At 47.5% G+C, this 17,270-nt stretch overlaps 1 protein-coding gene across 1 annotated transcript in view; it reads left to right on the plus strand.

The window, feature by feature from the left end:
• LOC137205550 (ALK tyrosine kinase receptor-like) overlaps positions 1–17,270 on the plus strand; it is a 541,956-nt gene that overhangs the window by 399,643 nt on the left and 125,043 nt on the right. Inside the window, exon 4 of the mRNA XM_067703862.1 lies at positions 3,504–3,705. Coding sequence (XP_067559963.1) covers positions 3,504–3,705 — 202 coding nt within the window. The remainder of the gene's footprint in view (positions 1–3,503; positions 3,706–17,270) is intronic.

The following is a 17,270-nucleotide window of genomic DNA, read 5'->3' on the forward strand; positions in this document are numbered from 1 at the left end:
TCACTGCCCTTCCTCATTTCTCAGCCTTCTCGTCACGTGTGCCACTCGGCAGCCAAACGCCACTACACATTTTCTACATTTCTGCCTTCACTCCTCTTCCTCTCAACTCTTGCACAGCTGTTTCTGCCAGTATCCTTGTTTTTCTCTCCCTTTAAGACCTAGGTCAAAGGTCATCTTCTTTATGAGTCTTCCCAACTGAACCTAATGTCTCTTTCATGGAGCCTCCCAAAGTGCTTTATGTCTTGTGTGTCTTATGACTCTATAACCTCTACTTTTGATTAAAATTAGTGCAGACATGTCGTCACCCCTATGGGACCTCGAGTTCCTTGAAAGCCAGAACTGTCTGGCTCATGTCTGTGTCCCCAGGGCAGAGCCAGTGGTTGGATGTTTGCTCAAAGCAGGCATCCAATAAATGAAATTTGAGGGCAGAAAGGAGTAAGGAAGCCAGTGAACAAATGGATTTGGTCCAGTACCCATCTGCCCGCCTTTCTCCCTTCCCATCCGTCTGGGCTCCTGAGATATACAACTTGCCCGCAAGGCACCCTGGTCATATTTTAGGATAAAGAATACAGTGGGACAATGAGAAAGATACAAGGGAAAGAACACTGGTTAGGAGTCCAGAGACCTGGAGTCTGGTCGGTCTCTGGACTTTCAAATTAAGACTGGGCAAGTCATTTCCTCATTCTGATTTCCAGTCTGCTTCTCTAGAAAAGAGAAGACATTATATTAGATAATCTTAGAGTCCTTTTTTTTTTCAAAATTATAACTTTAATATCCACAAATGAGAACTTTATATAAACTCATATAAAGTAGTTAGAATTGGCTGATAGCAACAAGACTTGACGTGATAGTTGAAACAAGTAGAAAGTTGCTATTTTAGTTTGTAATAAATCATAGAAAAAGACAGTTTCTAGCCCGGGCTCAGCAGTTGTACATTGTCAGGGTTTGTAAATGTATTAACTTTTTCCATATAGTCACAAGGTGGTTGCTACATATTAGCTGTCACAACCTCATTCAAGGCAGCAAGAAGGAAATAGTGGTGGGAGTGACACCATCCCTTCTGTAAAGAAAGGAAACTCTTCCCAAGACACGGCCAGTGGATCTCTGCTTACAGAACTCCTTGTTCAAAGCCAAGTTCACTGCTAACTGAAATGAAGGCTTGAGACATGAACATTTAATCAGACTTACAGCACCCCAGTTGGCAAGAAAGAATAGTGAATTGGATGAGGAGTAGATAACCAAGAACTTCAACATCATTGGTGTAGCCTCTTATTATTTATAAAAACAGTTTCATATCAAAGGATGATCCCTGTGAGGATAGAATTACTTAGGAGCACTTTTTAAAAAGGAACTAAAGGCAACCCCAATCTAAACAGTATCAGAAGCAATAGTTTACCTTATTAGAAACAAATTTTGGAAAGGCCCATAAGTTCCTACCTAAAACACTGAATTTGTTAATATGCATTTGTTTAATTTACTTTGTTTGAATATGTTTATATAACTTCTATGTTTTCAAGGCAAAACTGGGATAGAGGAGGAGGAAAACATTTAAAAGTACCTCCAATTCCTTCTGGTCCCATTTCCTATTTTCATCTATTAATAATCCCACATAGCTTTCACTATTTAAAGTCCTTTCTAATTCTGAGTCTTTAATTCTAATTCCTTTCTTTTACCTCTGTGCCTGTGACAAGAATGTCTCCCCCATGGTAAAACAGGATAATAATATAGATTATTTACTGAGGGTTGTAGAGCACTTTTCAAAGGCCCATAGGCCATGCTGAAACTTCCCAGTAATTACAGAGGGTTCAGTTTCCAGTACTGACCCAAGTCCCTGATTCAACTCAGAAACAGTCTTGTGCTGACCTCATCCTGATTGTAATTAGAAGTCACATTTATTTACTTCTAGAACATTGCACCTCTCCAAATTCGTGACACAATATGTGTGCTTGGAAATGCTTTGCTTCTGGTAAGAATCCCCTTCCTTCATCTGCATCATTCTTTATTGTAGGCTGCTAGTTCCCTTTGCCTACTCGGTAAATTGGGTTATCTGCAGAAAGAGACTAATTCAAAGCACTGGGGGGTGATTAAAGAAGGCTGAGCACTTGTTAGCTGGTTTCTACAGGAGTTGGGGATCTTGTGGGACTAGGCTTTCACTGCAAAAGGAGCAGCATCTAAAGGTCCAAAACTTCAGTGCAGAGTGTAGCAAGTAAAATTAATGCACCAGAAGGAATACCGGGAACGTAAAATGGTGCCGTGCTTTTATGCCGACAGTAATCCCCATGAATACAAGGTGCTTTTAGGTCTCTTGGACTGTGCTACTGGAGTTAGGGTTGACTTGCCCCAGAGGGAAACTCTACAGGCATGGCACCAGGAGGGATTTGTAGAGCTCTCTTTGTGGAGACCAGTTGCAAATGCATATGATTCATAAACTTAGGAGCTGAAATGAATCTTAAGAGATGACTGACTTCAGCCAACCCTTCCCGCCCCATTTTATAAATGAGGAAACCGAGAAAGTTAATGCTTTGCCCAAGATCACTTAGCTAGAAAGCAAAGGAGTGGGAGCCATGATCTTAGCTACATAATAAGTGACCCAAATAAGCCACCCACCTGTCAGAGAAAACCTTGAACTGGTCATAACTATTTGGGAAGCCTAGAGCCAACCCATACATTCCTGGGAAACTCTGAATTGTCCAGCAGATGTCAGTTGAGTCCGAAGTTGGCTTGAGTGTGATATGGAGAACTCAGGTCAGCTCTGATTTAAACTGTGACCCATAGCGTGGCCTGAGATACCCCAGAGTGTCCTGGTTTGTGAGGTGTGGAGATACGCTACGTGGATGTTTATAAGATGGAACTGATGTCCTGCCTCCACTCTGGGAACGTGTACGGAGGGAGGGACTCTCTTTAGGCTGCCCTCCTCCACCAAGAACATCTTAGCACTGGGTTGAGTTTCTGACTCTCATCACTCTTTGGGGATTAAATAATCTGTCCTCGTCTTCTGCTTCTTATGGGACTTTGTTAATTGTGCCTACTGGCTGGGAAAGAATCTGTGAGTGTCATCTCTAACTTAGAAGACAGTCGAAATCAAATAATTGATTATTTTATAAGGGTGCTTCCTCTCTACCTAAAACTGTGTAACGTGCTCTCCATGCTTACCTCACATAATCCTCACAACCACTGAAGCAGATGTTTTCATTCCCATTTTACAGATGAGGGACCTGAGTCTCAAGAACATAGAGCTAGTAAGTAGGGGAGCTGAGGTGAGAACCTTGATCTGCCTGATGATAAAGCCCAAGTCCCAGGTCACCATCGTCTTGCCTCAGGCTTTGCTTTTTACAGAGACAACCTAAGAGAGGGGGAAGAGGGCCAGGTGTGTGTAAGGAAGGCGAGAAAGGCCTCCAGCATCGCTGACTCTGACGCCGTTGGTCTCTAAATCCCGCCACAGAGCTTATGCTGGTCCTCCCTTCTGGACACGCTGCAGAGTCACCTTCCCTTTCTCTTGGCAGGCGCCTTCCTCCTCCTCAACACCTCGATGAACTCCAGGCACAGCATCTTGAGTCCATGGGTGAGAAGCAGCAGCGAGCACTGCAGGCTGGCCGTCTCGGTGCACAGGCACCTGCAGCCCTCCGGGAGGTACGTCGCCCGGCTGCTGCCCCACAGTGAGGCTGGAAGAGAGATCCCCCTGGTACCCACTCCAGGAAAGCATGGGTAAGTCCTTCCCCGTGTCCAAAACCCATTATGTAAATGGAGATTTGGCTTTGGGCTACAAATTTCCAGAACACCCTGGAAATTTGACATCTACTTAATTGACATCTATTTAAAACTCACAATCGTCCTTTAATGGGTAGTAGGGTCCAGATGGAGCCATTACTGCTAATATTCCCTGCATGGTGTCTTGGGCACTGATCTGTGGGGTCCTCTGGCTGCCCAGGCTGACGGTCCTTCCAGAGGCCAGAGGACCAGCTGGCAGAGTGGACATTTAATGAGTGGCTATTAAAGATATTCGTTTCCCAAAGTCCAGATGGGGCCAAGAAGAAAACAGCCAAGGGGAGTGTTGAAAGGCCAATATGAAAGTAATTGAATATGCTGGAAACTGGGTTTTACCAGAAGAAATCTGGCAGGAAGGGAAAGAGCAAACAATTGTGGCTGCCCAAGCAGGTCCTACAGCAGTGTGGGACACCACAGCAGAATAGGTCAGGGATGCCACACGGTATCAGTTCAGGAGAGGAACATGATCTGTTCTAGAACCTCTAAGGCTTGCACAACATTGAAGTCATACCCAATACCCGTGTCAGTGAACTTAAGCCTCCTGGACACACTCACGTGCTTCCTCAGTGACCCATCAGGCCTCTAGAAGTAGTGACGCTGGAAAGCAAACCTGAACAAGGGAACCTCTGTGCCTGCCTTTTTTCTCATTCCATAAGACTTCAGTTTTGAGGGGTCCCTGCTCCGATAATCAACAAGAGTGCGAGATCCTTCTTTGTGGCACGTTTGCTAGAGAAAGACCTCAAATTTTTCCTTCTAAGAAAATACGTTTCAGAAAGGCTCCATCTGAGCAATGATGTTCCCCATCTCCATGGTGTGCTGGGTCAGTGGGGAGATCCTGCCTACTGCAATTCCCATGAAGCTATATGGCCTCCTTGCTCATTTCTTGAAAGTCTCCACCCCACTCCCCTGCTACTGGCCCATCTGTATTTATTTGTGTTTCAAAGAACTACAAGCTGCTACAATCCCAGCAGGAATGAAATCTTGGCTTCAGAAAAGGTGTTCTCCTCATACCTAAACTCATATCTATCTTCTTGCCTCTGAAATGTCTCATTGGACTGGCTGGGAGGGACCCAGCCACCAATTGTGTCTGTTCACCAGAAATCAGGAATGTCAGGTGTGTGAGCTGCCCACTATTAGGGATGAGCCGTCTTCTGATGGCCAAGGCTTCCTCCAGCATAGCCTCCTTTTCTTGTGAGAAGCCCCAGATGGCAAGGTCTCCCATCCATGGGTGGGGATGGCGGTGGCCTCGGCTGCAGTGCCATCCTGTATGTGTTTGCCCAGCCCCATGAGCTGTTTGTTTTGACTTCTGCTCAACATTCCTGCCCCACCAAGCCTGGCAGAGACCAGAGAATTCTTCCTGGGGCTGCTGGGACTTCAAGCAATCAATCTGTTGAGGTGCTAGGTAGCGTGTAGGGAGACATTGATGTCACAGGTGGACATGGAGTTTGGGGTCTCCCTGAAATGCAGGCTGAGAATGAGCATGTGTGTGAGAGGACAAGTGCTGCAGGATTTCAGCACTTCCTAAGTAGCAGGGCCTGGTCCCTGTCTAGCATCCTCAGGAAAACGATAGCACCTCAGTGTGACGGGCCACGGGGGCTTGCTAAGAGCTTTCCCCTCTTTATCTTCCTGTGCTCATAACTACCAGCTGAGTTCCCATTAACAAACAGGAAAACTGAGGCAGAGAGCAGAGGTAGGCAGCCTATTTATAGTTGCCTTAACTGGACCCTAGGTCTCCCCTTTCCTCATTCGGGCTGTTTTTCAGGGGGTAAAGGATGGGGTTGGGAAAGAGGAAATGGAAGATGAAGGAACCTTGCAAAAAGAGCTGATCTAGATTCTTTGAAGAGCCAGGGAGCATGTGATGGCAGCCTTTCCTCCTCATGTGTTGAGAACAAGGAGACCAAGACTGCGCGGTACAGGAGGCTGTAAGCGTCCCCTGAGGCTGCCCTGGCCGCCAGTCTCCGTGTCCACCCTGCTGGCCAATGCATTTTCTTCCCAACCTGACTCTTCCGTCACCAGGATTGGTCTGCACCCTGGAGGGTGGGAGCTGAGCCAGGAGAAAGGGAGCAGGGGTGCTGGGCAAGCCCATTGACCTGATGGCTTTGCTAGGGCTGTCCCTACATCTTTAGGGGCTTTGCCTCAGGCCAGGCTCCGTGTGTCTTGTGCCGAGATGTTCTCCCCTCTCCCTGGCAGGGCCATCGTGGAGTTTGGTGATGAGCAAGAGTGATTCCAGTTTAAGTTAAAGATGCCTGAGCTATAGCCTCCCCACTAACAAGATCAGCGTGCTGAGGGTGCAAGGGCGCAGCTGAAGGGGCGACCCGTAGTCTGCTTTGCTGCGTGGAGGAGCTCTGCTGCTGGGCCTGGCAAGCTGCAGGTCACAGGCGCTTGTCCAGCAACTCAGAGAGCTCTGGCTATTCACGTCGGCCTGGATCCGAGTTGCTCAGCCTCGGTACTATTGACGTCTAGGGCCGGACAATTCTTTTTGTGGGCACTGCACTGAGCATGGTCCTCGGCTTCCCAGGCCTCTACCCACTAGATGCCAGTAGCACCTCCCCTGGTTGTGACAACAGAAATGTTTCCAGACATTGCCAGATGTTTCCTGGGGAGCAGAATTGCCCCACTGAGACCACTGAAATAAATAGAGCATTTTAGAGCGGGGAGGAGCCCTGGGATTTACCCGCTTCAACCGTGTCAGTTCACAGGTGTGGGAACTAAGGCCAGGAGAGGTAAGGGACTTGCTCCCTGTCACGTGATGAGTGTCAGTGTTGGGAGGCAAGTGTCTTGAGCCCTACACTCACGTGTATGTGCCAGCCACTGTACCAGGTACCAGGTTTCACAGACACATAAGGCCCATCCCTACCCTATAACAATAGTAATTGTTATTACTCTTACAATAGTAGTAACTATTGTTAACACTAATTACACACTTCCTAGATGTGCTAGCCAATCACTGCTGTGCACTTTACATGCCTTTTCTTATTTAATACTCAGCAACACAATGAAGCAGGTACTGTTATTATCTTCCATTTCACAGATGAAGAAATTCAGTGAAGCCAAATAACTTGCCCAAGGTCACTGGCTAGACAGGGAGGAGGGGGTCTGAACCTAACCAGCCTGACTTCAGACTGTTTTTACCCATTGCTGGAAGAGCTCAATTGGACCACAGTAGTGCAGCAGAAAAATTATTATGCCCTTGAATCAAAGCCCTAAATTTAAGTCCTATTTCACTATTCAATCGTCAGTTCAATGAACAATCATTTATTGGGTATTTTGTATTTGTTAGGACCATAGAGGTGATAGGGATACAGAAGGCCAGCCTTTGATGGTTCATGAAAGGATATTCCATGAATGAGCTCTATGACCTGAGGCAAATTCCATCCCCACCTAAGCCTTGGTTTCCCCATCTGTAAAGTGGGGATGATGATGCTGGCCCAGCTCACATGGTCACGTGGGGTCATGTGGGGTCATGTGGGGTCAGTGCAATTAAGGATGTGAAGGGCTTTGCACACTCTGAGCAAGAGGCCATTACTTAATACCCTCATCTGCTCTGTTCTGCTCTGCTCTGCTTACAATTGGGGATCACAAAGGATTGAGACTCGTCTGCTCTCTGATTATGGAGTCAGTGTCAGACTCAAGAATCTGTTGGTTTTGAGGTCCTTGGCAGTTTGCCCTGCTGGAAGCTCATTCCCTTTAATATCAGAGATGACCCCAGCAGCCCGTCATTGTGGTCAGGGGGACATGGTGAAATCTTGGCGGTGAGTAATGACTACAGATGGCTTCCTCTCAGAGCAGAACGTGGTGGTTCAGGGACCGCTACTGGGAGAACAACATTCGGCATTTGTAGTGGCGAGGAAGGAAGTTGTCACAGCAAAGTCGGCTGGGGTGAGTCTGACTCAGAGGAAAGACAAGTCAGAGGCCACCAAGTCCCCAGGAAACCACTAAGTCGTGAGCACTCGGTGCAGCAGCCTGCGTGGAGGCACGGGAGGCTGGGGGAGGCTGCTGGGGAAGCCCCTCCTCATTGCCTGGAAGGCCGCAGCAGCGTGCGTGACATCTAAGTGATTCAGAGCGCGAGCGCCTGAGTCTGCCAAGGCAGCCTGGCTCGGCCCGGGGCCTCCCAGGGGACAGCCGACGACACGTGCCTGGCCTGCTCATCCACCCGGCCAGAGCGGCCACAGAAGCAAGGAAGCAGAGAAATGGGCTGTCAGACAGCCAGCCCCGCTGGCCACAGAATCCAGCAGGCAGAGGACATCTTAACTCTGAATTAGAGACCACGAAGTTCCATGAATTGAATGAATATAATAATACCTATTTAATATGATGAGTCGTGAAACGGCATGAGGAAGATGGCTCACATTGTACCCAACTGTAGTAGATACTTAATACATGCTAGATCCTTCTCACTCATAATTCATTTAACTCCCATGGATGGAGCGCCACCGTGTAATAGGTGCTAGGAATACACAGCCGGAGATGACACAGGCACGGCCTTCAAGGAGCATCCAGTCCAGTAAGGGAGAAACAAGTAAAAACATCTGCTTATGCAGATGTTTTAAAATTAGAGCCCAGAAATTTTAAGAGGCTGAGCTAAGATCACTGGCCAGCAAAGCCAGCACAGGCAGCCCAGCTGCTGCTTCTGCCTCCAGCACGTTCCTGCCTTTCAGCTGAAAGAGCAGTCAGCAGCAGTTGGCAGTGTGAAACCGGTGCCTTCCTGGACCCAAGAACACAAGCACAAGGGCTGGCGGTGTCTCAGGCTGTAAGAGCGACTCTCCAGGCCTCCTTCCAGGACATCGTCCCGAGTCTTCCTTCCTCTTCACGCACACAGTTTCTCCTGCAGCCTCGGGTGTCTGGGGACTTTATTATGTGTGACCAGAACTACACAGTGTGTAGTGGGAAGAATTGGACACTGAGGGGATAGAAGTTGCCAATCTTTTGAATTACTAATTCTTTTTTTTTTTTTTTTTTGTGGTACGCGGGCCTCTCAGTGTTGTGGCCTCTCTCGTTGTGGAGCACAGGCTCCGGACGCGCAGGCTCAGCGGCCATGGCTCACGGGCCCAGCTGCTCCGCGGCATGTGGGATCTTCCTAGACCGGGGCACAAACCTGTGTCCCCTGCATCGGCAAGCGGACTCTCAACCACTGCGCCACCAGGGAAGCCCTGAATTACTAATTCTTGAAAAGATGTTTTAAACCTAAAGGATTTGGTGATACCCGGGCTTGAGCCAAGATAAGTGGTCCGGGCCTTTTCACAGCACAAACAAGGCTCATTCCAGTGGGTAGCAGAGAAACAAGATTCTTCATGGCATGAAGCTTCACCTTTCTGTGAGAGCTTAACCCCTACACTCAAAGGAGACTTGAGTTCCATCTGTCCCGTTGATTTCCTGATGTGGGAAGCCAGGCCTAGAGGCCTGATGAGGTATGATGAAGGTCAAAGTGCAGGCTCCTGACAAAGCCAGGACTCACGCCCATGTTGGACCCCAGAGCCGAGTTCTCCTGTGCTCTCTTTTGTCTGTCTCCCAGCTGAATAGTTGCATTAAGAAATTCTCAAATTCATTGCCCTTGGACTAAAAACTGCAGCCCCCCGCCCAGGTGAAGAAAAACCCATGTCCGTGCTGTGTACCCACACAGCTGCCATGTTTATTTAAACTAGTCAGTTCTGACCAAAGAGTCCAGCTTTAAAACCAGGAACACTCCTAATGGGAGACCTGCCGAAGGAATTTAACCCAAAGCGATATTGATTCGTGGGCGTCAGGAAGTGTGCTGTCAGTCGGGGCTCCACCGCTAATTTGCAGTGTGGTAGTAGAACAACCACAGCTCTTTCCCACCTCAGCTTCTTACCTCCTGAAGTGGAGATTCCAGTGCCCCCGCCCCTTCCTCCATCCTGCAACGCCAACACGCCACCTCAGGTTGCCACTCAGGATGGAAGAGCAGGAAATGCTAGACTCTGCTCTATGTATGGGCTCCCCAGTCTGGCACACAGGACAGTTACCCACTACTGACCCACAGAGACCTTCCACCGCTAATGTACAGAACCCTGGATTTTCCTATAAACAGACCGGTTGGTCTCAGCAGGCTGAGTGAGGGACAGGCTCAGGGTAGGGTAACGTGGAAAGATGACGCAGGGCATTTGATCATTTATTGGAATTGATGACGCAGGGCAGGTGATCATTTATGGAAATTGATGCCCTTGAGTGGCAGTGTCACAATGCTTTAATTTCAGGCCCAGCTTCTTCTCACTTTCAAAGTCATTCGTAGTGTCAGCTTTTCCCTTTTCCCCTTGGTCTGAATAACACACTAATAAATGTACAATAAGAGCTTTAATGTCCGGGTGATTTACACTAAAAAGAGAGAGCCATTCAAAGGCTTTAAAGATGATTTTTAAAAGCCTTAAAACTCACACCTAGGCTTGTCAGGGACATATTTCCCGGACACCCCGTCACGGGAACAGTCGTGCAGCCGGGAGCTCTCTGAGCAGAGGCGGTCGTGAGATTCCAGTCCTAAGTGTGCGGAGAGGTAGGCCCCACACACAGTGTGGGCTTGGGCAAGTCTCTGAGTCTCTGGGAGCCTCAGCTTTCCTATCTGTATAATGGTAATAACCGAACCACCTCATAGGGCGGTTGTGAAGTTAAATTAGATAATGCAGGGTGGGTGTTCCCCTCACCCCTCCCAGCTGCCCCTCTCAGGGCTCCTGGGCCAGTCTTCCTCCAGGCTGCTCAGGGTTGTAGGGGAGTGGGTGTAAGAAGGGCCAAGGTTAGCAATTTCATGCCCCTCGGAAAAATCTAGGTTGCACTCCAAAGTACCAGTCCCACTGACTGTGCCTGGATGTATCCTATTTCTCACCCCTTTAAGTAGTAATATTGAAACAGTGATTAAATGCTAGTCTTCTCTAGCACATGGACTTTAAGCCATCGAAGTGGTAGGTCTCAAGATTTGGGGGTACAAATAAGAACCACACAGTTTACAAAATCCATACAGCTGAATTCCCCCCCAGTTGATTCTGATTTTATTAGTCTTGGGAAGGGGCATGAGCATAAGAATTTTTAGAAGTGCCACCAGGATTCTGATGTGCATCAAAAATTAAGAATGACAGCTAATATCTCAGTTTGACTTGCTTGATCACATAAGCGGGTAGCTTTCTATAACTATTTACTAAACACGAAAGAGAAAAGTTAAAAAGAAAGCTTGGAGAGGAGAGATGGACTTGTGTGCAGGGTGGAGAGTCATTTCTCTCTCCCTTATGGGTAGACATCCTAGTGACAAGGCTATCCAAGCCTGGCCTGATCCTGCCTGCTGTGCAGCTCCCAAGCTGGAGTAGCTGGGTGTATCCCAGGTCATGGATGGGACTGGTCTCCACTGGTTGGTCTTCTCAGAACACATCTGTTATTCTTTCTTCAAAAGGACTGTGGCTTTCAAGGCCATGGAGACTGAGAAGAATACATAGTGGACTAGAGGGAGCCTGACCTTTTAGAGTCAGAGGGAGTCTCCATCCCATCTATCCATCCATCTATCCATCTATCCATCTATCCATCCACTATTCACCCACCATCTACCATGCATCTTGTTCTTCAGAATGCCGTATATTGTCTCTCATCTAGTTCCCAGGTTAACAGCAGGGCCATGGCACTCTTTTTTGTTCTTAGGAGGTAGACACTATGTTGTCAATATTCATGGTAAATATCTGCACAGTGCTTGTTCAGGGTACCAGGTACATCAACATCCATTGACTCATTTCATCTTCACTGCAATCTGTGTCGTATATATTATTATCCTCACTTTACAGATGGGTAAACTGAATCTGAGTGATGAGTAAACTGAATCACTGAAAAGAGGTTCAGTGATTTGTCGATAGTCATGGGTAACACACAGGGGAACACAGACCTTCTGTGTCTTTTTAAAATCTCATGTTATTTCCCCGAGGAAGCCTTGTAGTTGAACCCTTGTAGCACACCTGGCTCTGAGGAAATTAAGACCTGTTCTCAACCAGTCAGGAAAAGCTCATCTGATATTTGGTCATCTAGTTCTGGGCCACGCGCCTTGAAGCTAGAGTCCTTGGTTTGTACATCTTCTCATTCTTCACAGTGCCTGGCACGGCATCTAGCACATAGAAGGTGTTCTGTGTTAGGTGAACGGACACCAGATCAGTTTACAATAGTTCTGTGATGCAAGTCTTCTTAAACCTAAGCTCTGAAAATTAAAAGTTCAGCCTGAGATCAGAGAAGAGTCTCCAATCAGTCAAAAGATAAAAAGTACTTCTCCCCACCCTCTGCCCACGCCCAGGGATAGATGTGTGATTCTCCCTGGGGCTCAGGAAGCAGCTGTCAGAGTATACCTCAACTGTGAAGGTTGCCACTAAGTACAAAGGACAATTCCTTTCCTGGCAGGTACAACTTTTACTCACGATTGCTTTCATTGATGGGCGTCAAGAAAAATAAATGAAAAGACGATCGGCTTCTGCCAGTTTTGACCTTCGAGATTTGACAGCCCAAGGCTTGTAGTGGGGCTCTTTTGAGCTGATTGCTTTCATTTTCCCACTGTGCCCTGGATATTTGATGGATTGAACACTAGGAAGATTAGAGAACTGTGAATACCTGTAAACCCCTCTGGCAAATCCCATAATGATAAATATATGTTATATGCAAAGAGAAGTCAAAATGCATAAAAGCAATCACTTCTCATCTCAGGAGTGCTTACTGAGCTTCACCGTTTCCCAGTGGGGAGGGAGATATTAAGAACAGGTGGAGGAATTAGGCGATACACCACTGGTGTCAAGGAATTCACCCATTCATTCTATCATGCGTTCTGTCAACAAACGTTTATGAGTCTTACTCTGTCCCAGGCAGTGGTTGGACTCTGATGGTTCATCCTGCCTTCAAGGGGCTCAGAATGAGGTTTGGTGTTGGACGACATCAGGGACAGTTGCAGTGCTGTGATGGGTATGTGCGCAGGTGCCGCGGAGGTGCTGGTGACAAGCTGGCACGGAGAAGACAACTGAGCTGGCTCTGATGGGAGAAGGGGAGTGGTCAGGCGGACAGTGAGAGGAAGGCACCCCATACAAAGGGGGCACATACGCCAAGGCCTGGCAGCCTGAGAAAGGAGGTGGTGTGCTGGGGCCGAGTGATCGCTCCGCCACCCTGCCCCATCCAGTCTCTCAGCGTGCCCAGACTCTCAGGTGTCTGTCCCACTGGCTTGCGTGGCAACAGAACCCATCCACTTCCCACCGAGGCAGTCTCCAGACAGAAACGTCTCTAGACCCCCACCCCTAGCCCACCTCTTCTTGTAGCAAACATCCTGCTACAAGTGCTCAAAAGATTTCACCCTGGGTCCAGGCACTTTTCATACTTTCTCTTTCCCTCTGGTAGGATCTACCTCCCTGGAGACAGTCCATGTATGCAACTATTTTCTGCTCCAGCACAAGTGGATTTCAGAGTACAAGCTCTTTATGCTTTTTGGCCACTGTTAGCTCAGACCCCAGGACTCTCCCGTCATCTTTCCTTCCTCCCCTCCTCCTTTGCAGGAAGAGTAGCTAAGGCACGTTATTCCTCATGGATTGCCCTCCACCTCATTCTCTGCCAGAGATCCTTATTCATTCTTCAGCCCCCAGTTCAATATCTCCTCCTCTGAGAAGCTCTTTTAGGGTTCCTGGAATGGCATTGGCCCTGTGGCCTGTGATGATCCAGCTGCAGTCCTGGCTCTCCCACTAGGCGACAGGGATCCAGTGCTCTCTCATGGCTGACTTCTTCCTAAGTGCCAACACATAGAGAACAGAGAAGGAGTGAGGCTGCTGGCAGGGGATGAGCCGGCACCCTGGCAGCCTGAGTAGGGGCTTGCCTCCCTTCCTTCATTCCTCTTAATTTGTATAATAATAATAATAATAAGGATGAGACGGAAAATTTTAGTCCTTGTTTGGGCTGCTATAGCAAAATGCCACTGATTGGGTGGCTTATAAGCAACAGGAGTTTATTTCTTACAGTTCTGGGGTCTGGAGGTCCAAGATCAGGGCGCCAGCAGGAAGAGGGCCCTCTTCCTGCTTCATAGTTAGTGCCATCTCTCTGTGTCCTCACATGGTGGAAGGGGCAAGGGAGCTCTCTGGAGCCTCTTTTATAAGAGCACTAATCCCATTCATGAGGGCTTCACCCTCATGACCTAATCACATCCCAAAGGCCCCACCTCCTAATGCTACCACACTGGGGCTTAGATTTCCACATGTGAATGTGGGGCTCAGACCACAGCCAGGAGATAACTGGTGCTTCCTGTGTGGTGCTGGGCGTTGGTCTAAGTGTCTTCCATGTGTCATCTCACTTAACATTATGCTTGCCACCACTCACCCGGGGAGGCACTTTTATTACCTGCATCTTATAGTGGGGAGGAAGCTGAAGCTCAGTGTGGTTAAGTAACTCCCCCAGAGTCACACAGCTAGTACAGCAGACCGGATTTGAACCCAAGTAGTCCAGCTCCAGAGTCCATGCTCTCAATCACTATGCTACGGGCTTCCCTATCACCAATAATTAGGAATACATTATCATTTATGTGTGATGATTAACCTTTGATTATTCTTAATAAATGCCCAGCTGCATATTTTCTATGGTATATATATATATATAATCCTTCCCATCCAAAATTAAGGGCAAAATTCTAAGGCCTCAGCCCACAGAAGGAACACATTTTGGAGAGCAGGCAGCCCTGAGAACAGGAACTAGAAAGCATTATGCCTGGCCCTGCAGAAGGTCATAGAAAGTCCAACCAGGGAATGTGGCCTCGGATTCCTATTTCCTGAAGCTCTGTTCCAATCCTGCCCCCTGCCTGCAGGTATCAGGTCTCTATCTGTGGTAAGGAGGCAAAAACAGGTGATGGAATCATCAGCTCTTTTAGCTGTAGTGGAGAAAGGTTAGGTAACCGGTGCTGACAGCACAGGAGTAAAGAAACACCACAACCTGCATAATCACCCAGGTCAGCCTTGTACTCACTCTAGGCCTCAAAGTAAAGCTCCCTGTTTTTCATTACCTGGCCTGCTTCTAAGTTTTCTTTTTTCCTTTTTGTTTTGTTTGTAGTGCCACACTCACATGTCTAGCTAAACCCCTTGCTGTTAGAAGAGAGATGCATTCTTTTATGGTTCAAAGCCTATGTTAAGAGCTGATCAACCAAGGGATTTCACATTTAAAGTCTTTACAAAAATCTACACACGGATTTGGTGCAATGTCTCTTCCTGAGAGAATCTTACATCACTAAACTCCAAGAGGAGAGTTCCCACTGCTTTCAGATTACTGATAGCTTTCCCTCTGCCAGTGGGTAAGTCTTGTGGTGGCAAGAAAGGGGAGGGCTTGAAAGGAAGGCCACAGCTTTCGAATAGAGCAGGCTGAGCCCAGGCGTGCGAACTACCATTGCCAGTGACTTGGATATTTCGTGAGGCCATTCACCCGAAGGCACCAGGTTACCTGAGTGTCTGGGGCCTTCCTCCACCCACGGGGTAACTTTGCTGAAATGACTGGTGAGCAATGGGCCTCTGAGGAGAGAGTCTGTTTCCTCCGTGGCCCTGCTGCTTGACTCAGATTTTCAGTCCATTTGAAGGAGTGTGAGGGAGAAGCCAAAGCCGAATTGTTATTCTGTGTTGTACTGTTAATTCTGTGGAACGTTCCTTGAAGCCTTCGAGGATGATAACCTCAGTGACTCTTCCTGGGTATTAGGAAGTCCCAAAATGGAGCAAATCAAGACCTTAAGGAGAGAACTGGCAGGTGAATATTGCAGGCTGTTGTTAATCCTTTGCTTCAAAGCCTTCAGTAAAACCCTGTCCAACCCAGGCTCAAGTCTGAGGCCATTGGCATGGCACCAACCCTGACCTGGCCCCGCCTCTCTGGAGCCTGCCTCACCCCATTCCCTTAGACCCGTACTTCATTTACATCAACTACTTACAGTTGCCCCCAAGTAAAGCAAGTTGTTTCAAGCCCTCTTGTCCCCCTCCACACACACACACACACACCTGCCTGACCACCACATACAGTCTTTCTCCTCTCTCAAGAATGAATCTCTTAGTTCCTCTTCCATCAAGCCTTTCCTGAGACTCTACACCCACCCCAAGCCGTGTTAATTACACTGTCCTTTGCACCAACTTTTGTTGCCTGTTCCACATCTCTATTAGAGCTCTCAGCACGGTACCGCATCTGTTTCTTTACATGTCTTTCTCACCAAGTAGGCTCCCTAAGAATAGGGATGGGCATTATTTATCATTTTATCTCCAGTGCTTAGCACAGTGCCTGACTCACAGTGTATGTTCAAGAAATGCTATCTCGGGACTTCCCTGGCAGTCCAGGGGTGAATACTCCACGCTTCCACTGCAGGGGGACGCAGGTTCGATCCCTGGTTGGGGAACTAAGATGCCGCATGGCACAGCCAGAAAAAAAGAAGAAAAGAAAGGGGCCAAGAACTCTTCAAGAACTTAAGATATAGTTTTAAGGGGGAAAAAATGCACCTAGAAAGCTCTTGACCAAAATTTTACCTCTATCTTCCACAACAACTTGCTTCCTTCTACCCAACCCCAAATATATTGACTGTCCTCAGCCTGTGTCATCATTTGTAGCCTAACCATCCCACACTGCTAAGCAAATGCCGGCATACATTAGCCTCAGAAATAAGTGGTTCCAATGTTTTCTGATTACCCCACTGTGATCCTTTTATCCCTTCCAATTTTCTAAGTAATTTCCTATATATTTTTTCTGTGTTTCCTAATCTTCTACTTGGTACTTTTCCCCCAGTTTCTCCCCCTCCTTAGTTTACTAAAGTCTTTACATCCCCACTTTAAGCACACTGGCTCCTATTGAGTTTTTTATCGTTTCACACAAGCTAGGATGAATTCCAGTTGCATTCTCGCCACTGTTCCTTGAATATCCCCTCCATTATCTTGTTTTTCTCTCCCAGGACTACCATTCCTCCCTGACTGCATGGAATTTTATTCATTATTCTATCTCTATCGGATGTTTACCTGCAGGCCTGAGAGAGACTCCTCTGTCTGGAGTTTTGCAGCCTGGTCACTCCCCATAGGGAGCCTCTTGGTGCCCATTGGGTCATCCTCTCAATAGACCTAGATGATTTCCATTTCTAAAAATCCCCATTTGTCTGTCATCTTTCTTGATTAACCTTCTGTCACCTGGTCTAAGTTGTCTAACTGGCCTCTGGGGTGTGGGGAGCCAGCAACAGCAGATCCATTGTGTACGGAATGTGAGCCAGATGAATTTGGTGGTTGACAAAGCCAGAATTCAGATAAAAATTAAAACTCCTGCATTTCACTGTATGTCCATGGTCCTTGGGTCCTTGGCCTTCTTCTGTGGCTGCCTCTCCAAGTTCACATTCCCACTTAACCATTTATGCTAAGATGGGTTAAAGGCATAGTCTAGCTAGCAGAACTTGGAAAATATTTCAGTCATAGAATTATCAAGCATTAAAGAAGCTTAAAAGTTATTGAATTCATGATACAGCCAGTATGGAGAACAATGGAGGTTCCTTAAATAACTAAAAGTAGAAC

The sequence above is a fragment of the Pseudorca crassidens genome, chromosome 14 (genome assembly GCF_039906515.1).
Source record: "Pseudorca crassidens isolate mPseCra1 chromosome 14, mPseCra1.hap1, whole genome shotgun sequence".
NCBI classification, from domain to species: Eukaryota; Metazoa; Chordata; class Mammalia; order Artiodactyla; family Delphinidae; genus Pseudorca; species Pseudorca crassidens.